This window comes from Orbicella faveolata, unplaced genomic scaffold, assembly GCF_042242905.1.
Source record: "Orbicella faveolata isolate gen_17 unplaced genomic scaffold, um_ofav_v1 contig_24, whole genome shotgun sequence".
NCBI classification, from domain to species: Eukaryota; Metazoa; Cnidaria; class Anthozoa; order Scleractinia; family Merulinidae; genus Orbicella; species Orbicella faveolata.
In genome coordinates, this window is record NW_028301552.1 from 28,065,107 (window position 1) to 28,088,019 (window position 22,913).

Sequence of the window (22,913 nt, forward strand, 5' to 3'; positions counted from 1 at the left end):
GACGGACTTTGAGAAAAAAAAAAAGGCTAAAAGATATTATATATACATTGTTTATTTTTTCATGCGTGCTCAAAATGCATTATGTTGTTCAAAGTAAAGCAAATTTTATTCAGTGTTAAGCAATTTCTGGAAGAGAACTATACTAGAACTTATAAAAGACCACAAGGGATTTTCCTTTAACTTAGTTTATTTGACATCACAACCTTAAGCACGTACAATCCGTTAAAACATTCCCTTCACAGCATAATTGTACTTAAACAGTATTTTTATGTAAATCGAACCATTTATTATACTCAGATTTCCATTGATGGAAATACGCCCTTAAATGTTTTTTTTTTTTTACTCTCGTCACTGCACCAAGATGTAATCCATCGCTTTGATGGGTCGCTCTCCATTATCAGATCCAAAACTAGCGTCGTTTTCACGAGTGTTGGTATCATCATGCATCCCTCTTCCCCCAAAGCCGATTCTGGAGTCACAAGTGATGCAATCGTTATTGCTGTTGGCTAGAATGCCAATCCTTACCTTAGGCCAGTCCATATTCCAGTTGCTTCCCACGCCTGACAAAGCGTTAAACCCTTCCTGATTACAATTACGCTGCAAGGAGCCTTGCGAAATAAGAAGTGTCTTCCAGGTGTCGCGACTCACTGAGGTGTACCGGGATACGCCGTCAGCGACTAGTGTGTACAAAGAGCTGGCTTTCTTGTGAATAGTAATGAAATTGATCTGCTGTCCAACTTCCATGCCGAGACAGATTTTAGAGAAGGGTGTGTTCCAGTAGGTAGGTGACTTGGTCTCATTGTTGTCAAACCTCGTCTTTCCTCCCTCGAGGTTAAAAGTTTCCTTGTTGCTCCAAAGACGTGATTCGTAGTGAAAAATGCCCTACGGCGATGAGAGGACATACTCTGATCAAGATAGAACCCATCAAACTACACAGTGCGTTGGAAATTTCTAGGTCATTTCTGTTGCTCTCAATTAATGGTCTACTTTTAAGTTCTCAGACCTACCATTACAGGAATGGGGGTGGGGAGGGTGATCGATACGACTTCGGCTACTCGCGTGTCTTTTTTCCGCAATTTTCAAAAGGGGATGCAATTGTGATGCTGAAATTTTCAGTAACCGTCTCCTAACCTTTGACGTAATTTTTGTGTCAACTATTTCATCTACCATCATTTTACACTTAATGTTCGTTAGTTTTTTGAATCATTAAAAAATCTAAAATTCTAGGTGGTTGACCTATGACGTCACGTAGCGTCATGTAACAAGCATTATTATTACATTGTATGTTCTAAAACTAGCGGAAAATAACTCTCGCTTGTTTTCAGAACGAAAGCAAGAAAGGTTGAGATGGGGCCAGCCACGCCTCCTCCTTTGAACCAGAGTTGATGTGTAAACTGAGCCATATATCGTTATGAATCCGTCGCGCGCAATACGAGATATCGCTGCGGAGATGTTTCGCAAGTGTGATAAATCGGCGAGATATCGACGGGAGGCGCCGATATATTCGTCGAATTGTCGTTGCCACGCGTCGCTTATATCTGCGATATATTGCCGAGATATCAACGAAATATCGCAAGAACAAAGTGCGATATTCAACGATTATCGCTTGCATTACTTTTGCACAATACTGTAAGTCTGAGCGAAACGTGTCATATAAAACAAAATATGAGGATTAATATCAGCTAGTGTCGCATTGAAAATGTTGCTCGCTTTTGAAGCCTATATCGACTATCATCAACTATCATCAACTATCATGCCCCGTTTGACCAAGGCTTTAGGTGTCTTGATAGAGTTTTGTTTGGTTTTGTTTTGTTTTTTCTTGTTTTTTTTTCTTTTTTCTTTTTATGGTTTTGTTTTAATTTGTCTTTTATTTTTCGTTTGAAAACGATAAAAACAAAAAGGAACATCTGTAAAACACGAATTTTGCGCGAACCAGAATATCCAAGAATAAAAACCACAGCAACATTCTAAACAAGACGCGTACAAGGAAGGTGAAGACTTCTTGAAGAAATTTAAACTGCATTGTCTCGAATCGATAGAAAACGGTTCTATGAATCAGCGCTAGCCAAATAGTGGTAACACAATGACTCTGTTTACTGGCAAAACCTGAGGAAACAACTGTTCGCACTTTCCCTTTGTGAAATGTTAATGTGGGAAAAGCTATGTCTCATTGGCTTTTCCATTTAATTCGATTACATTTGTTGTTTTTCAACCAAGAACAACTGAATTCCGTTCTTATCTAGCCAAAGTTCAAATAATCTGAAATCAAGAAAAAACAGTTCTCTAGCCAAAACCTTACAAGCCAATAACTCTTGAGTTACTGAAAAAAGTCTTAACCATGCGATAAATAAATCACACGTTTCTACGTGTAAATATCCATATGTCCATGTCGTGAAAATGTCCTCACGTTTATTCTGTACACTAGGAATCAATTGCAAATCTGCGCTGCTGTCCGGCCACGAAAATTTCCCATATACTTTTGCGTGGTTCGAGGTTTTGTCGAGAATTCTGCCGAATGGGAGCTTGATTCTGGTCACCGACATCACGGGAAAATACATATAAATGAAAAAAAATAATAAAATGAAATAAAATAAAATAATAATAATAATAATAATAATAATAATAATAATATTTAAATCAGCAAAGAGTGTAGCAAACACCGCGCTTCACTCATTATCATGCGGTTAATAACACTTTTTGCCTAGAGTATTGCAATCAAGTATCTTTTTGGTTGGATTCAGGATTGTAGCAAGGTCAAGTAAGCCAAGGAATGCTACTTAAAACATACCATAAACAGAAAAATGAGGCTGAAACATACCTGAGACCCATTGATCTTCATTACCAGCGTCCATCCACCTTCTCCGCATGCTCCGAGGCTAGTCTTGTGACAACACACATTAATATCCTCAGAGCCTAGTGAATAATCTCTGTTTTCTTTGGACCTAAGAGAGCAAGGAAATCAAAACTAGAGAATTATAATAATTATATTTTACTTTGACCATTGGTTTCACCAATTATTTCTGGTAATGAACTAGAATTTGCATTCAGTAGAATTGTCCAAGATGGTAAGTATATACAGTGAAATTCAAGATGGCGAATCAAAGATGAGGGACGTAACGGTGTCATGTGACGTTACATGACGTGACCAGCATTCGATTTCATCTTGTAGAAAAAGGGAAGGGCCATCCACTCAACGAAAGAAATTATAACAGCCAATACCCCATGGAGCTAGTGCGAGTTTCCAAGGGTTAATATAACAAATGTTCGTCGGAGGGTTAATAGAGCATATGTTTAATTTGAACCTGATTGGACGATAGCAGCCCGATTACCGATAAATTCGATGCAAATTTCAAATTGAATGCAGAAAGTGACATTCAGTGCAGTTTCAACGTTGCCGTAGCAGCGAGCTGCGCTGTCGTCGAACTTTTACCATTAAAGTAACCGGCCTCATTAATTCTCCACTCAGATTAATAAATTTGACGTTCATGATGGCAATCTGAGTTTAACGTAACCCCGTTGGCATTTTGTGGTATCGTTCTTTTCCAAATCTTCAGGGTGAGTAGTGATATGCACTCAAGGCTTTCGGCGATAATTTCACGGATCACTTTATGGAATTTCCATGGATTCTAAGAAGATTTAGTACACTACAAACCAAAATACATGCCATCAGTGCAGCTTCATTTGAGGCTATCTAGCGATCTAGAATATGTTTTACATATACAGGGTGAGTAGTAATGAGTATTACAGGCTTTCACCAAACACTACGCCTGAGAAATTTAAAAACGCAGTTTTGTTTCTACGGTTAAGCACTACCGTCCACCCTAATCTGACACGGAGCTTTTTTAAACGCTCTTTTAACCGTAGGCTTTTGAAAAACGCCGACTTTGCGCTTTAGTGTGGACGGAAAGCAGTTTGAAAACAGAATTTTTCAAAAGCGATGACATTACGATAATCATGTGATTTCCCTTCCCGAGTATTCCTCAAACACGTATCCAAACTGAACGGTGATTGTTGCGCTTTTAAATTTCTCCAGCAAGTCAGTAGACGATAAAGATATGTTCCTTTTTCTAAGTAAAAACGCCGTTTTCATTTTTTTCCGGCGTAGTAAGGGCTGGCCGGGCCTGGGTTAATATTATTGTTTCCAGTTAGTCCCGAGGGCCTGAAATGACAAAGGCCTTGTCGATGAGACAAAGAGAAGAAGCTGATTAGAAATATTTTGTCTAAGACTATCACCTGCGGTAATGATGTTACATGAAAACATATGTGATAGGCCATTCCCGCATTGCCCTTTACCTCTGCGTCAAAACGAGCCTTCGTGGGAAACCATTCACAGAGAAATGTGTTTCCACTACAGGTTCATTTTCATGTAAACCGAACTCATTTTCATATGAAGGGTTTTGTGTGTGGATCCGTTTTGAAACAAAGGCACAAGGTAACCCCGGAAATGGCCTATTGGTTTAATTATCTGAAGTGAGCTACTTACAAATTCTGATCACGAAGTTCCCTGCACGTCGAGGGTACTAAATTTAGAAGAGATTCAATAATGTCCACTATTATTTGTTAAAGTAATTGCAAGAAAAACGATAAACAATTCTTGTCAGTCGTAAGCGAAGTAAATTTACGCTCTTGTGTGTACGGTTGCAATTAAACATCACTCCTAGAGAAATGTTTTCTCCCTGGCAGTAATTTGAGGTCGACCAAAAAGAAAGATGGCATGTTTGGTTTAAAGCGTTACGGGCATGCCAGATTTTGAAAGAAGGAAGCGTTTCAAGGGAAAAGAAACCATACAAAACCAAATTAATAAATTAATTCACTGAACGTTTGCTGTGTTTTGTATACCTGTTGAAAAAAGTGGCGTTAAGTTAATTATCTACTTCGGGTTCATTATATTCAAGCCGTCCATTAGTGCACCTGACTTCCATTCACACATAGCAAGCCAGTCGCACTGGTTTGTTACTGTCTTTTCTTTTTTGTTTGTTTGTTGGTTGCTTGTTGAGACTTTCGTTTTATTGAAGGCAGTTACCAAAATCTGAACCGATGCAATGAATTCTCGCAAATTGTTATAATCGATTTTACCTTCGCATCTGTCTCCACCCATGTTCTTGTCCGCGACCCAGGACAGGGTTTGGTTTTCCTTGTCAAGCAAACACGAATTATCATTTAGGCAGGTGGTGATAACACATCTCTGAATAGGTTAGTTAACAATTTTAAAAAAATGAAAAAGGCAAAATATCGTGAGAATCTTTCAAATTATTACAATTCAAACGAGAATGCAAAAATGAGAGAGAAATGCACGATAATTAGATGTCATCGTGTCGACGTAAGTCAATCGGCAGAGAATTCGTTGAACAGATCTTAAACTTTCAGTAAATTAAATGTTCACATTATTTGCTGCCAATATATGTACATGGGCTATTGACCCGTGGCCCTTGAGGGCGAAGGGTCTAATTGTTTTAGTATCACCCAACTAGTCGGACAGAAAAGGTAATAATAAAGTTAGCAAATGCAAGTTGAAGAAATATTTATTTGGGAATAAAATGAGAGAAAGTGTCACGCTCGATGGCGCCAATTTCGCTACTCGAGGACTATTACTAATAGTCTCTTAGTAGCGTAGCCAATCAAAATGCAGGATTTGCATTAGTCCACTAGTTGGGTGATACTAATATAAATTATATTAGTATTGAAAACAATTTAGGTATCGTCAGCAATGTTAGTATTGTAAGTGATATTGGTGTTGTAAATAATGTTTGTATTCCAATGAAAAAAAAAAAGGTTAGCTGGAGTAGTTTACTCGCAACGTACTACAGCATTATTTCCCCCAAGAAATGTTAACGTGCCGAAATAATTCCTGCGGCCAGCTTTCATGGAATTCTAAATGTCGTGCCAGTAGATGACTTACCTTCATGAATTGCGAACGTAACGCCGCATTGATCATAAAACTGTGCGTTTTCGTTGATCACAGAAATCTCGTGTTTGTTCAGCTCACAGGTTCCATCTGTAACCTTTTGGGAGGACATTATGAAGTTTGTAGACGTACACCATTCGTTCCTCATACATAGTTGACCGCAGGATATTAAACTGGCTGACTCAAACTCTTCTACAACGTATCCCATGAGTCGTTTATTTTCCCACGTTGTGAAGAATGCTGAATGAGAATATGCCGATGTTTCCTCAGCAGCGCAAACAGTTTGAGACAAGAACAGCAACACAACTACTTCCGACCTCATTACGTTCTGAAGATCATTACGAACAGTGAACTTTAAATACAGTAGGTTAGTCATCTAAACGCCTCTAAAATTGTGTTTGCATTATTAATGGCGATATGACAAAGTAAAGCTCAAAAGCTTAACTAACGGTCACTGTATCGCATACGTTGCATTGTACCTATTTGTGGAATAATTATTTAGGACAACTTTTTCCAATTTCAAGTTTTTCTGTTTATCCTCGTTAAAAATTTGTTGCTGTTGTTTGTTTGTTTTGTTTTGTTTTGTTTTGTTTTTTAATTTGAACATAAATTTGGAGCTAATTAACTCTTTGAGGCAGGGGAATTCAATGTATTAAAATTATCGGGCGTTTAGGCTAATCATGGTGCTTTTCAATGACGTACAGCACACATTTTAGCATTATAACATACATCCATTGTAATTTACTTTTAATTTAACTTTCTCTTTACTGTATTTTTATTATATCTTAATTGATCTACTAGGTTGTATTTACACAGTTTTTTGAGGACAATTGCCATGGTTTTCTTTGTCGTATCTATGGACATACATATCTTAACTTTTAGAGCAGTGTCCCCAATTAGCCATCTAGATAAGAACCCCCGACACTTAAATAAAGTTTAAGACGATGATGATGATGATGAACAAAGTGTTTCATGGAACTAATCAATTGGTTTTTATTTCCTTTCAATAACATCATTTATACAAGGATGTTCTTTATGATGCGAGTGGTGATTACCTGAGACATCAAATTTTGACACGATTAAGGACTCCGGCCGTCGGCTTTGCATAATTTAAATCCAAAATGGCGGAGCAAACATGGCGTGGTTTTAATTCCAATAGCAAAAAAAGAAAAGAAAATTAAAATTCTGACTCCGTCACCCCTCTTTTCCACAAGCAAAAATATAAGAGTTTACGTTTGACACATTCTTTAAAAACAGTTGTACTATGGTTACTTTAGCGCCAAAACGTAACATTTATAGATAGGATGTCTGTTCCGTTGCCTCAAACCCCAAAAGAGAAAAAGAGTCTATTGCGGTTGTCATGGAGATTACGGAGATTCCTCCGTGTATGCGATACCTTCCTCGATGTCTTTGTCGCAAACATCCAAACGAAGGAAAAAGATGTAAAAGAGCTTTTTTAAATTCTGGGATTCGTAACGGGTATATAATGATGTTAATGAGTGAATTGCTGTAATGGAGGAGTCTAATGACGTAGACGGAAGCCAAGGGTATCTGCCGACATGACACGCATAAATTGAGTACTACAACTAACACCTCAAATGGAAAACACGTAACAACAAAGGTACCTGTGAGGAATAAAAGTGTCTTGCTAAGTTTTTCCTCGCTTGCATTTCTCTGTAAATTTGGCAATCGAATCCAAGGGTCTTCCAGATAAAGCAGCAACAAGAAGTCGTAACAGTGAGTGGGGTTGTCAAAGAAAATATGATGACCATGACACAATGACGACGGGTTATGACTGTGAAAAAGAAAAGAATTCTTGACGATGTAACAAGTGCAGCTAAGCACCGAGGTGTCACAATGGTCAACATATAGACACGTTTGCTAAGCATGCGATGACGGAGAGGCCAGCCAATGGCATGCATTCTTTCCAACGCTGTTACAGCCAGTATCAACACAGATGTATGGTCGGCTAGCATGTCAACACAGTCAAATGCAACAAATAGCAACTGCTCTGTGGTATGGATATGCAGTGAAACGTAAATGGGAAGAGATAGCAGCCCAACCGACAAATCAGCTACAGCTAAACTTATTAACAGGAAATGTGGACGAGACGAGAGTGAATAGGTTTCCAATGAAGATTAGGAGTGCCAATGTTCCAAACAATATACTCCAGAAGCTGCTCCAGGAGGCGAGGTCCATTATGTCTTCCTGACATGAGTTCGTTAGACTCCCTTTAAAAGAAACAGTGAAAAAAATATCTATTCCATGTCCTAGTCAAGTATCTAAAGCATCACTTCCTGTCAGTACTTTTTTTGGTTTGTTTTGGCTTTTCCTTTCAACACACAGTTAAAAGGTGGATTTCGGGGATTTGAGTCTGGGAGAAGAGCGACTACTTGACAAACCTTGAAAGGCTGACTCAGTTCTATTTAACCTGGTCTTATGGTGTGTATAGCGTCCAAACTTTTTTAATTCACTATAATTTGTAGACTATTTATATAGGTTTTCTTTTCTGTTATTGTACATATACTAGATTGTAAACTTACTTTATTTATTTATAGAGTAATGTAGATAGGTGTCCCCAATTAGTTTTCATTTGTAAAAACTAGACAGTCTGACACGGTAATAAAGTTATTATTATTATTATTATTATTATTATTAATAATAATTACCAGCCAATTCATGACAGGTGAACAAAAGAAGTCAAAATTAAATGACGGTTACACATTTCAAAATGCGCACAATCTTGGATTCGCCGCCTGGAATTTCAATTTTTTTTTTCATAATTCAGGCAAGCTCCAAATTTGATTTAAAAAACAGGAAAAATGTAACGATACAAGAACTAGAAATAATCAGGAATAGGATTGCATCATGTGGTGTCAAGTGATGTTATTGAGCAATTGATAGATCAAAATGTTCCCCGGTAATTTGTAGGAAAAGTCACAAACTTTCACCTCTATTCAGCAAATAAATTTCATGTTGCCGTGCGTCTCTTCAGTATAAGTAGATCTGCACTAGCACTCTAATACAAATGCTGCAGTCTGATTGGCTGACTGATCATACACCCTCAGCCATTAGTGTGTAGTGGCTGAAGGTCGTCTAAAGAACGGCAACATTTTTTTTCCGTTTTTCCAATTCAATACGTCGAGAAATAATTGGAAATTATTACTTGAGGTAAATTTCAGTAAGAATTTTACTAAGGCAAATAAATTGTTCACTCTCATCAACTATCACCTCTCGTAACCTAATTGTTAAATAGATGACAGCTGACGTCAAAATGTGGTTAGGACGAAACATGGCACAAGAGCCGTCAGGCCAGTGTGTCACTGATGTTCTTACCACATTTTGATGTCAGTTGTGATCAAGAGACGATGAGCTAATCTACTACTGAACAGACGCACGGCAGCATGGAATCTATCTGTTTTATAAAATAAAGAAACAGCAACGTCAAATATACGTCTGTCTTCCAAAATGTCAAAAGTAAGAATTTTGTTACCAGCACTGTTCTCCCGAGTCACAGTAACACTGCGGTTGCACAAGTCAGTCAAAAATATAACGTTTAGGAACGTATTCATAATAAAAAGTCATATACGCATTATCCAGAAACACTACTGTTAGGACGTTGTGATATTTTCAACATTTAATTAAGTTATTGCAAAGTGTGTACACAAAAAAGAATTTCTACATTTCGGCTTGTGAGGGCCAGGATTGTTATAGATAGTTGCGCACCTTTATTATAGACGGGTTTTTTTTTAATTTGCATGTCCGAGGCTGCCGAAAAATGACTTAAAGAGGATTCTAAAATTCTAACATACAGTTAACGTAGTTTAATAAAATAATGGGAACACCTCGACGTTAATTTGCCTTTATTTAATTTTCCAAATTATTCTCATTCTAAAACAAATACCTTGTTTGGAAAATTAAGATTTTAGCATTGTACCACAGGAGGCCAATTTACCAATTTACCAATTGTACCTTTCATAGGCATTCTGGTTTGATTTTGTATTAATTTCCGTTAGTAAAATGCAAGATGGTGAATCGAAGATGGCGGGTCAAACGACGTCATTTGACGTCATATGACGTCACAACCAACTAATATGGTATCATTTTGTAGAGCAAGCTCAGGAATTTCTAATCAATGTAATTTTATTTCGCTGTGCCTTGACAGATCGAAAACCCCAGGGGGAGTGTCCATCCATCTCCCTCCCTGTGGCACGGTGGGGGTATGAGTTAGTTTGTACGTCCGAGGGTTAACAGCCAGCATGTAAGAGAGTATAAATAGAAGGCGTGCGAGTAGGTAACAATAATCCATTTAATTTCCAAATTTCTTTAACTTTAAGGCAACGTGGATAAATTTTAAAACGCAGCTTTATTTCTACGGTTAGGCCTAGCCTACCGTCCACACTAATCCGTCAAAAAGGATTATTTCAAAAACGGTCTTCAAACAAGAGAAATTTGATAACGCCGCCTTTTCGTTTTCGACGGAAAACAATTTGAAAACAGAGCTTTTCAAAAACAATGGCGTCACGATTATCATATGATTCCCCTGCCCCAGTTTTTCTCAATTACAAATCCAAAATGACCGGTGATTGTCGCGTTTTTAAAATCCCCCGGCGCAGTGTGGACGGAAAACATTTAATGCGTTTTCATGGTGAAACTTTCGTTTTCAAATTCCTCCTGCGTTATGTGGACAGGTCTAAGAAAGATCTGTTCTAGGAAGTACCTCCAGTTCATTTCTCACATTGATAAACTGTGGACCTTGATGAATCCCGGAGGATCGGAACTCCCATATAAGAGGAAAAGGAAACCAAGATTCTGTTTTGAGGGTGTGACTTTAATTTTCTTCACCCATAAGAGGCTGTCCCTGTAAGAACCGGTTACTCGATTTTCGGCCGAAAACAGAACTTCTTCAAACGTTATGTGCGAGACAATTAGTCCATGTGATAAACAAAAATAGCAATAATTTGGCTTTTAATGCTATTTTTCAATATTTCTGGCGACGATTTCCGAGAATGGTCCAAAACCGTGAAAATCGCTCTGTTTCGAGTCAAATTTAGGCGTTGCGCTGAAGGTGCTGAAAACTTACATTTTTTCTCAAATACCATAAAACTTACAGATCATTTTATTTCATGTTTCATCTTTTCATTAACGGTAAAATATTTGAAATCAAGTTTAAGATAAATTAATTATGATTTTTTGAAAATGCCCAGAAAGGTATTTCGCAAAATTTAAGTGGACATGCTGCTTGTTGAAGGAGTGTTTCTCACAAGTATAACGTGATCTGGAGCTCTGACCAATATCCATGTTTAGTACTAGGGCTAGTGTACCGGGAACAGGAAAAAAAAAACTTTGGGCACTGACCGTTTTGAACTACAGGAGTTCGATCAACATAGCTAAAATTCAGCTGCGAAAGCGTGCGTGACACAATTTAGCACCGATTATTGTTCCTAAGTTTCCCACATAGATTTTTCAGTTTCCCGTATAAAATAATATTACCTCGAAGCAACTATTCTCAAAACGTGCTTTTTGCTCGGAATAAGGCATGAATAGCCTTCAATTCACCATTTCCTCCAAAATTAGGATTAAAAAGCTAAAATGAGCGGCTGCAGCGTGAGTTGTCTTAAGTTCCGCCTAAAAGCAGTTGCTGAAATTGGGTCATCATAAGGTTTGGATTATGAAAAAATACCATATTTAACATGAGAGTTTTCCAAATGATTATTAAGTACCAAGAAAAAACTGAATTATAGTGTACTGCGACTAAACCTTGGCTGTACAGAAGAAGATGTCGGCAAACACGTGGGATTGTCAGAGTTATTTGGCAGCTCTTTTTGTTTATTTTGCAATGCGCGAAAAAAGCGATGCCAAATCCTGGCCCTTTTTTATTCAATATATTTTTTTCGAATTGCTATTTTTGCGTAGCCCTTTGTGCTAAATTTAACTTATGCAAATTGTAGACAGCTGACGTCGAGAGTGTTTTCTCAGTTTACGCTAGAGATAAAGAATTTACTTTTACGCTTTGCGTTGCTTTTGCTGTTTGCAATGGCAGGATTGTGTCCGCTCTCGGCAGTTACAGGTGTTACGTGCGGAAGTAGTCGTGGATTTACAGATTGTGTAGCCCTAAACAGCTGCGACGGCAGTATCAGTTCGCATTTTCAAAATCACCACCTGTCAAGGGAAAATGTTTGTGGAAAGGATCTAATTCTGGTGAGGGCAAGTCTTTTGGAGCTCACAGAACAACAATTTAAGAATATGACGGTTTGTGTAACTCATCGCATTACCCTGGGAAAGTACCGGCAGGCCCCTAAGACCTGACAGTATCCAAGACATCATAGCAAGAAAACGGCGGGGACTGGAACATACGTGATTAATTTCAAGCTAGCCAGGGAAATTAAAAACATCTTTGGGGAAGCAACACCCGTTGGTTCGCGTAAGTTTTATCTTTGAAGATTTTCTTTTTTAACCAACGAATATTGTTTACGTTTGAAGGCCCTAAAGCTGATCCAGACTTCATTTTCGTATGAGTCATTTCACGAGCGCGCTCTGGGCGCCCCCTTTGGAGATTAAAGGACCCCTGCCGCAATGAATTGTTTGTCCTCAAAATTACACAAAATTTAAAGCAAAAACAACATTAACAAAACGTGCTCATTTTTTCACAAAGTTGCGTAGCAATGCAACTTCCTGCTGTTCGTTCAGGGTTTATTATTTTTTTACGTTTAGGAGGAGGCACATGGGCGTGGTAGATAATCGTATGGTCTCTAGGCCGCAGATTTTAGAAACTTTGCCGGCCAACACGTATCAGGAAGTTGATAACCCTTTATTTTTTGTTATACTAGCAATCCGCACAACATGCAGGAAGAAAAACTGAAGAGGTTGCTCAAAAAAAAGACCGGCTGTACCCCAAGGAACCTGAAGACAAGACATCCCATCAAAGGTATGTAGAGAGTACAATCCGTTTTGAAAAAAAAACAGGGAAAAATCACTTTCGTCACCTTCGGTAATAGTGTGACGTCACTTGAAAAATGTTCTTGCTTTTAAATTTTCATAGACCTGCCAAAGAGGCTGCTAAGGAAACCATCGGCCTCCTCGTGTCACTTCGATCCAATCCGTGAGCCTCCAACTCCTCAGAATATCCCCGCGAATCCATGCCTGACTCCAGGAACAGATTCTGTGTCTCCTGCACCACCCTTAGTTACCGACACAGTTTGTGTATATAAATCAGCTATGAACACGATTGCAAATCTCACTGCACAAGATACAAGATTTGAGCATGTTATCTCCCAACTGAAAACCCCCTTGGACAACTTGAGCAACGCTGAACAGTGGAATGTTCTACAGAAGACTAGTGAGGACTGTTTACTAGAGTGTAGTGCGATAGCACCTGGAAGTGGAGAGGAGCTCTTCAAGTGCATGGACTCGGCCCAAAGAGAAAAGTTGGAAGGTTCACTACACGGTTGTACTTATGACTGCATACAAGAACGTCAAGACTAAGAATTTAAAGAGACAGATACTTAGCCTTTACGCTTATAGATATCCAATGAGTATGCTGCGAAAAATTCACCAACCATACGGAAAACTATCCACATGGAAAATAAAACGAGCACGCTCTCATGGTAATCTACACGGCCCTGGTACTACCTCTAAAGTTACAACCAAGCACCGTGTACGTCTTCATGTGAACAAGGTCGATCACTTTGTGGAATTTACAAATAGACCATACATCTACCAAGACGTTACTTATGGTTACCGTAGTAAAATATTAATCCTAGACAGTACGTGGAGACAGAAGAGAGATGCCTAACGTTGTGAGGACGGTGACCAGATCTACAATGATTGAACAATACTTGGAGTATTGCAAAGAACAATGTCACGAACCACTGAGAATGTCAACTTTGTTCAAACTCCTGGAGGTTCGGGAGGCATTTCAGCGTAAGTCGCTCCAGGGCTTGGACAATACTGTAGCTTTTATGCGATGGGATTTCAGACCTTTAACACACTAGTTGAAACTCTTGAGGAAGGAGGAATGGAGAGGAATGGAGGAATGGTGTCTTGATGTCCGTAGAAAGCTCAGAGATGCAATCAACGCCATCTCAAGACTGACTTCCACGTATATTGCCAGCCACATGATTCTACTTGCGCTGACCACTGCTGACATTTTGCGCCTATTGATCCTGTCGAAGCCAACTTCCAGCAACCCTGTTCACATGGGCACGTATTCAGTTGCGATGAATGCCAAGGGATGAAGAATGGACTTCAGGAAGTCAGACTGGGGATCGAAGGGTCATTCTGGACGCCTTACAGAATTAAACGGAATTCAGGTGTGGAGAGCTTATGGCGTAGGGTAAGGTCATTCCCTATCAAGATATCATCGTAAAGCCTTAAGGTCCAACAGATCTTGTTTTAGATGTAGACTTTTTCTCAGTCAAGGAGGCTCGAATGTCAAGTGATGACGAGCAAAGTAGCGGTCTTTTCTTTTGCTTTGAGCCTGGATGTCAGATGGTTTTTAAGAAATTCAGTGAGTTTAAGAGTCATCTTGGTGTTGGCGAGCACCGCTACGTACGCGGCGGCTCTGAAACGGTGTATGGCAAACTCAGAAGAAACTGGGCCGAGAAATTCCTTACTGTTGAAACCGACAACATGGCGATGAGCAGCGTGACAAAAAAATTAAAATGAAGCTGCTGGTTCTTGTAGAGACTTACAGCTTTGCTGGGCTTTACACAAACCGCGAAGTCAAGCTGTACGGTTTACGGATGAGGTTAAACAGTACCTAACGACGAAATTCAGAGAGAACTGGCAACAAAGCAGATCCCGGAAAAGTGGCCGCAGACATGACAACATCAAGGAATCCAGATGGTTCGCGGACAGTTGAAAGGAAAGACTGGCAAACGAAGAGTCAAGTACAAGGCTTCTTATCGAGACTGACGGAACCAAGAAGCGCATGTAGAGGACGTACACGCAGAGGAGGAAGAGCTAGAAAAGCATAGGGCACTGGAGAACGTATTCGCCCAGCTCACTCCAAGACATCCAATCTGTTATGATTCCTACTGCTTGAGCGACCTCTCACGAGAGGAGAAACTAGACAGCTTCAGTATGGTTATGCTGAGAGAGATACTTAGGCCCGTTTCAAATAGCACGCCGTTTGAAACCATGCCGTGCTAAAGTCGTTTCGCACGACAGAGCTTGCCGTGCTACACGGCAGAGTTCAACTTAATTCTTAAATGGTACCAAACGCCGTGCTACAGCCGTGCCAAAGTCGAACCTAGGCCCGGTTCATAGGTCGCATTTCTGAAGTGTCGAATTCAGTTCAACGAATTAAATTCGACAGAAATTCGACGTCTGAATCGGCTGCCGCAACTCTATCGCACGTTCGACTGGTCTTGTCGCATTATCCGACAGAAATGCAAAACCGATTCAAACGTCTAATTTCTGCCGTGTCGAATCTAATACAAACATGTCAATGTATTGAGCATGCATAAATTTGACCCCACCAAAGAAAAAGAACAAACTTGGGCATTCTCCACCCAATACAACCTGAACATATTTCAACACATACTGCTGCATGGTCAGCCTTATCCCTCTCGCTCCATTAGCGGATAATTTTTCGCGAAATTAAAGTCCAGTACCGACCTTCGTCCGCCATATTGAATACACAACAAAACAGTTTCCGCTGATCGGTATACCCCGACAGCATTAATTCTGAGTTAAGTTCGACCCAAGTGCGACTTCTGAATCATTTCTGCCGTACTTAACTGAATGGAATTCGACAAGGCAGAAACGCGACGCATGAACCAGGCCTGAAATATTAATGAATTTAGTTCGGCACGACATTGGCACGGCGTTTGAAACGGGCCTTAGATATTTTGGAGTTCCCTTTTCTTCGAGAGATCGGAAAAAGAATTTGGTAGTGAGCCTATCCACATTCTGAGAAGGATGTGAATGTCGCCGTTAAGAAAACAAGTCCACAAACTGTCTACTTCAGAATGCATAGGTCGCCACACTCGAGGGGACTAGCCCCTGCGACTAGTCCCTGCGACTAGTCCCCTGAAGAGTTTACACGAAGGGACTGGTCGCAGGGACTTGTCCCAAAAATTCACACTGGTTTGAATTCGTGGGACTAGTTGCAAGGACCAAAGGTTAGTCCCTGCGACTAGATTTTGAAACAAAAATGGCCAGTTCAGACGATGGGACTTGTCTCAGTCCCCGACTTGTTGCAGGCAGTAGTCGCAGAGACTAGTCTCCTCGTGTGTGCCGACCTTATTGAGCGTTGTAAATACGGCTTAACAATTTTTTTTCTTTTAATGAACTAAGTTAACTAAATGGTTTTAAAAGCCATGTATTGCTACGAAACTAACAGCGTGGCATAGAGGAGTGTAATGTAGGAGTGGACGGTAGTGTAAATATATTGTGCGGAGTAATATCGTGCGAGATTAGAACCACTGTCAACTTTATTTGCCTTCTTGCAGGTTATCAGAAACACAGGGTAACAGAATAGACATTGAATTCCAGACGTGTATTTCTTTTCTTTCTTTCTTTCTTCCTTTTTTTTTTTTTTTTTTTTCGTTTTTGCTCGCCGGAAATATGAACTGTCTATTGACTCATCGCGTTGTAAACCTGTGCCAATTTGCTTAAATTGAATTCGGTGAAGACAACTTGTAATTAAGAGACAAACGCCATTTCAAACAAAATGAAACCAAATATAGAAAGCATACAATTCAGCATGACAATTCTAGCAGTCACTACTAATTAACAAATAAAGAAGCCTCGACTGTGCTCTGTTCTGTTGTAAAGCACGCAGGAAGCGGTAGAGCACGAAAGAAGCGTAGGGGAAAACACGAGACGTAGTCGAGTGTTTTTCCCTACTTCTTGAGTGCTCTACCGCTTCCTAAGTGCTTTACAACAGAACAGAGCACAGTCGAGACTTCTTTATTTGTTTTATGGTAAAGAATCAGATAATTTCCCCACGCATTCGGCTGAATTTTCAAACCAAATTTTATTTTCCAAACGAGCAAAAGTGGCGTCAGCCGTGCACTGTTCTCTGATAAAGCACGCTAAAATAAGCCAATCACAATCCTTGTTAGAATTGTTCAAATAATTTGATTGGCTAACGAAGCGACAGCTGTCAATCACAAACTGGACTTCAGCTAAGCTTTCAGTTTCGAGTAGTTTGAGCGGCTTTCGAGAGAAGAACGATGCCTTCAAAGTTCGCTTTTAAGTTAAATTTTAAATACGGATCTAAAGTCAGGTAAAGGTTTATAGTCCAGAGGAATCCGGCCGTATTGTGGCCCATGAAAACGAGCACTTTTCCAGTGGAAATTACGAAACGCGGAGCTCAAAGCTTGTGGATGAAAATGCGAAACGCCGAGTTGAATTTGAACGGAGCTGCAGTTATTTACGGCTTGTAGCCACATGCAGCAAGATTGCCCGAACTAGCGTAAAAGTTAGAAAGACTTAACGGCTCCCACTGGTTCTACTCCGAGCACAGAAGAGAATATCAGAGCAAGTTTTGCACTGACCACTCGTCGGTTTACTGCGCTGAGATCACCGGGGAACGAGCGTTACTACACTGCATGTAAGCGTTGTTTGAGCAAATGCGCATTTTTAATTGTAAATTTACAAAAATAAAGCTTCTCATCATAAACAGAGACAGTTCAATTGTTGTTTTACTTCTTAGTATAATTTCTGCCTTCGTAACAAATATAATGTTATTATCGAAGCACCGTTTAGGTTGAGAATTTGTGTATTTCGCTACAGCTGTACATGTTTTGTCGGCGGGAATCTAGCAAAACTTGTTATTTTAGTACAGATTTAACACTACTGCTGCTAACAATGGTCTCGGTGAGCCATATTTACTGCAGAAAAATAGTTCGCTTCCACTGCGTTTGTCTGAGTCACAGGGGATGTTTAATTTTGGTCAAATTTGTCAAAATTCCGTAGCAAAAATTTGAAAGCCAACTTACCATCATCAACCCGTGTTCTGTTCTCTGATAAAGCACGTTGTTTCAGCCAATCAGAGCGCGCGTTATATGGAAACTTTATTATAATACAACTTAACATGACTTAACAAGACAATAAGAATGTCTGTGACAGGCTAAAAGTGACTTAGACATATGTATTCTAGCGTGCTTCAATGTATGAAATCTACATTTTCTTTAGATTCTCGCCACAGCTGAAGTGCATTAGCGGTAAATAATTTTCCTTTCTAGGCAGTAAATTATATTATATGATTGACGGTTCTAGTTGTTAAATGTGATAGTCCTTTTTTGCATACAGTCCACAATGTTTTAAACCGACTTTAAGAAAAAACGACTTTTAAGCCAGACAGCCGGATAGTTTACATCGCAACCTTACCGCTTGTTTTTGTTTTTTTAATTCCTAATTTTGGCGGAATATTTGGCGAATTTAAGGCCATTCATGCCTTATCCCGATCGAAGAGCACGTCTAGAGAATATTTACTTCAAGTTAATATTATTTTATGCGGAAAACTTAAAATTTTACGTGGGAAACTTAGGGACAATAATCGGTGCTAAATTGGGTCACGCACGCTTTCGCGGTTGAATATTAGCTATGTTGATCGAACTCCGTTAGTTCAAAAAGGTTAGTGCCCAAAGTTTTTTCCTGCTCCCGGTACACTAGCCGTAGTACTAAACATGGATATTGGTCAGAGCTCCAGATCACGTTATGCTTTTGAGAAACACTTCTTTAACCAGCAACATGTCCGCTTAAATTTTGAATACTCTTTGTTGGACATTTTCAAAAAATCATGATTAATTTATCTTGAGCTCGATTTCAAATGTTTTACCGTTAATCAAAAGAATAAACATGAAATAAAATGATCAGTAAGTTTAATAGTCTTTGAGTAAAAGCATAATTTTTCAGCGCCTTTAGCGAAACGCCTAAATTTGACTCGAAACGGATCGATTTTCACGGTTTTGGATGGTCTTCGGAAATCGTCACCAGGAATATTGAAAAATAGCATTTAAAGCCAAATTATTGCTATTTTTGTTTATCATATGGACTAATTGTCTCGCACAGAAAATTTCAAGAAATTCTGCTCTCGGCCGAAAATCGAGTGGCTGGTTCTTACACTGACAGCTTCTTAAGAGGTACCAACTCTAAAACAACACATTATTAATCTCCTGTCATATTTGTGTTCTGCTCAATGCCCTAAAAGAAGTCACGAAAAGCTCCCGCTGTGGGCCTTTTACGGATGAACACCCTTAGAGCTACCAAAATCACTTTTTCAACCTCTAAAAGATACGACGAACACCACAGTAATTTTTATAAGAACCACCGGAAAATGAATCGGCTTGTATTCTTTATAAAGGACTCCTTGTGGAAAACTCTTCTTCAGAGTTTTCGCCTAGACGTATGTGCTATGATTGCGAGAGCTCGATGAAGTTTTATCTGGAGTCGTTTGCTCTATTCCTGTACCTTCGATTCGATAGGACGTAAAACATGCTAAAGAATAAGTCAATGTTTCAAGCAGGATTTCCTTGTATTCCGAAATTCTTAAAGGATAGACAATAACATTGATGAACGAGTTACTAAATTGCAACACCTTCATGATATGAATCATTAAATATGGCAAGCTTCGACAAGGCAAACAAAAGAAAATAACGATGTTAATAACATGGAAAGGCAGCCAGGTGATAATGAACGCTCCGGTGATAAGAAACAATGTTTTTGCCAATTTCTCATCGCGACCAGCTGCCTGAGGCATGTCAGGATGTCGGCACCTGTGTTTCCTCCACATCACAAAGTATGCCATGGACGTGAACAGAAGAGGGGTTGACACGGATGCGTTTATTATGACAAAAAAGGCCAATGGTGATATCATGTAGAAATGCAGAAGCACGCGGGATAAAATTCCCAACAAACCTACGATCCACGGGATACCAATGACACATTTGTAAAAATTTGACGTCAGTGCGCGGTGACGAAAAGGCCAGACGATGGCGTGCATTCTTTCCAGTGAAATACTCGCCAGTGTAAAGATGGAGATCACTCCCGTGAAAATGTCCACACATTGGAATGAAAGATTCAGAAGAAGCTTGTTCGAGTGAATCCCAACAGCAATGTACAGAGGAACCGATAAGGCTCCCACCAACATATCTGCGATGGCCAAACTAATTAACAAGAAGTGTGGACGTTTCCGGAGTCTTTTTTTCAGGAACATTCTAGTGGTGATAAGGTTACCTGTGGTTACCACTATGGCTGTCAAACTAAATGTTACTGTCCAGAAAGTATTCCAGTGTGTGAAGTCCATTGCACTTGTTCTAAAATGCATAATAAAAAACGGACATTATTAAATGATTATGGATTGTCCTCTGCTATTCTAGCGAGACTGGACGCAAGTGAACTCGACTTAAACACTGAAATGTATGTCTGTTTCAGCGCAGAGTATATAGACAAGGGGGTTTCAAAGAAAATTCCACCGCTATGATTATTCACCAGGTATGATTTGACCAAAAGATTACCGAGCACAACACTGATTACGTTAAAACATGGAAATTTCATAGGGATGCGATATGTCTCAAAAGTAAAAAAACGGTAGCAAAACACCTCAAGGCCTTATCAATAACATTTTTAACGCAGTTCAAAGTGTGAGAGGGCAAAGCTCCCGATTCCATAACCTCGCTATGAAATATCTTAAATCCGTCGTCTCTTCCGTCGCCTCTGGCTCGAATCATGTTGTCAGCTTTGTATCTGTGAATGGCTGGCACAGATGTGTTGCTTATGAAAAGACCTTTACAGAAATTTTCTGTAAACACTGCCGTTGAAAAAATATTGAATCGGCTCTCTCTGTTATGATTTTACTTAACATTAGGGGTGTATATCTACATCCAACCTGATTCTAAGCGGAGCAAATTTTGTACCATATACTTCGGTGCCTTTTTCGAAATTTTCAGCGAAGCTGAGTGGATACTGATATAAGTTAAAAATCGATTACTCGTATATTCTAAAAGGGCCTCAATCTCAGATTTGTATCAGATTACAATAATGTTCTGGTTTCTTAAGGGCAAAATCAAACGCTATTCCTTACAAGAAAGCAATAGATGTAGACATAAATTGATGGCGGGCAAGACAATAAGCTTTGATCCAAATGTAAATTTTGGAGACTTTTTTTGCAATGAATGTAAGTAAATAATAAAAAATGAAAAAAAAAAAATGTGAGTCGTGTCGGTAACAAATCTTAATTAATAGGGAGATTGAATCCAGCTTTCTTTTTTTCATTAAAGAAAATAGATGACTTCTAAGCTTCAACAAATTGACACTAAAACTTTATTATTTAAATATTGTCACCAAAAGATGAGTAATTCGAACTTCGACCGCCAAGTGAACTGGCTGCTAACCACGATACTAAATATCGTTCAATTCATGTTTAAACACATCTGGTAACTCGGTCTCTTGGCAATACACTTACCTTGGATTTAAGCGTAGTTTAATTTGTGACTGTGAGGTAATCCTGTAATGCCTTCTTTCATGTTATCGTTTTATATATGCTCACCATAAGACAAACGACTCGTACTGCGAGGAATCAAGTGCATATCATCAAGTGTATCAACCATCACTAGATAAAGGTAAGCCAGGAGCCAGGAGATAAATGTAAGCCACCTCAGTGTTATCGCCTTCAGTCCATCAAGAGTTTAAGTGCTACTGTGACGAAATCGATTCTTATTGGTTTTCGTAAGGCAAGCTAGCGATAGCAATTTGCAATGTCTCCAATGAGTCTCGTTCTAACATCATTTTTTTTTGTTAATGTTTATTAAATGATGGCGTGTAAAAACAAATGCTCCTGATGTTTTGCAACCTTCAATCGCACTTTACCAAAAATAACTTTTCGGGCATTTCTACCTCATTTTTATTGGTTCGTAAGAAAACCATGGTCACAAGCCTACGTAACTTTTAAAAAGCTTTTGACCTGTCTGTCACCTTAATTACATTAGTGGGACACTGACGGATGTACATGGATTTAGCTGTGTGCATTTTTTAGGAGTTGAGACGAATACTTAAAGTGCCACTGAAACGAAATTTTCGTAGTCTCTTTTTTTATCCCAATCTATAGTTTCAAACGTGCTTAAAGTAATGGTGAACTTTATTTCTGCCATATCCTAACGGAAAGTGCTTTTTTTAGATGTTGAAATCGACTTTTTGGAGCAAAACTGTGTCCGGGCTCTGGAACCGAATTTAAGGACCTTGTGACGTCACTGGTTGTATTCACGCAAGAAGCGCTCTAGATTCTCTCTTGTTTTCACTTGAGTTATTCAAGTTTATTTCTTCATATTGTCGATACCTACTAGTTTTCTACCTTGTAATTTCTGTCCAGCCTTGACAGGAAATACACATCATAAGCGTTGGAGGGCGCTAGAGAGTGTAGATTCACCAGAATAAATGCTACAGATTATAACAGCTCAGTATACTTTTCGAAGATCTTGAGTACTCGATTGGAGATTTCGAAGACGACTGTGGCAACTTTTGTATCACGTCCTGAAGCCTAAACACGATATTTCGTCGTCTGTTTTCAGCCTCGTTCTGAAATTTGGATTCTCACGTTTATCTAAGGTCTATTAACAAGGTTCGAATATATCTCGGCAACTTTACTGCATTAAAAGCCGTAAGCGCATCAGCCATCCGCACAATCACGAAGTTATTAACGGTCCACCATCTTTGAGTCGAGTACTTCTTTGCACACTGAGGGCATCTTTTTATGATACTAATAAGTGAGAGTTCTTGTGGTAGACAAAATGTATCTTTGAAAATTGTGATCCGCAGCAGGGTTTGCTTTATCGCCGCATACGTATCAGTGTAAACAAAGCGGGAATTTCGCTTCTCTTTTACACGTATCTCCCAATTGCAATATTTCACGGCCGATCGATTACTTTGAGTTCTTTAGCACATACTTATGTCTATGATCTTCATTTAATAATATCCAAGTTCAAAACAATTCGTTAAAACGTCACTAGTTTACACTCCTTTCGAAGGTTGATTAAACAGAATTTGAACTAATTTGCAT

At 39.2% G+C, this 22,913-nt stretch overlaps 3 protein-coding genes and 1 pseudogene across 3 annotated transcripts; 1 reads left to right on the forward strand and 3 right to left on the reverse strand.

The window, feature by feature from the left end:
* Positions 1-328: 328 nt before the first annotated feature.
* Positions 329-6,227, reverse strand: LOC149111196 (uncharacterized). Its single transcript, XM_089292400.1, has 4 exons — positions 5,900-6,227; positions 4,484-4,520; positions 2,819-2,942; positions 329-882 (listed from the first exon to the last, which is right to left on the reverse strand). The coding sequence occupies exons 1-4, from the start codon at positions 6,225-6,227 to the stop codon at positions 349-351; spliced, it is 1,023 nt and encodes a 340-aa protein (XP_089148526.1). The 3' UTR covers positions 329-348.
* A 971-nt stretch (positions 6,228-7,198) lies between these two features.
* On the reverse strand, positions 7,199-8,022 carry LOC110065433 (uncharacterized; the record flags this gene model as incomplete). Its single annotated transcript, XM_089292401.1, has 2 exons — positions 7,199-7,700; positions 7,751-8,022. Coding segments are annotated over 2 exons (774 nt in total), but the record flags the coding sequence as incomplete, so codon positions are not given.
* A 3,919-nt stretch (positions 8,023-11,941) lies between these two features.
* On the forward strand, positions 11,942-15,058 carry LOC149111197 (uncharacterized; annotated as a pseudogene).
* A 3,217-nt stretch (positions 15,059-18,275) lies between these two features.
* LOC110065434 (adenosine receptor A2a-like) lies at positions 18,276-21,532 on the reverse strand. Its single transcript, XM_089291923.1, has 2 exons — positions 21,324-21,532; positions 18,276-20,175 (listed from the first exon to the last, which is right to left on the reverse strand). Exon 2 carries the CDS (start codon positions 20,163-20,165, stop codon positions 19,260-19,262), a length of 906 nt encoding a protein of 301 aa, XP_089148049.1. The 5' UTR covers positions 20,166-20,175; positions 21,324-21,532; the 3' UTR covers positions 18,276-19,259.
* Between the last annotated feature and the right edge of the window lie 1,381 nt (positions 21,533-22,913).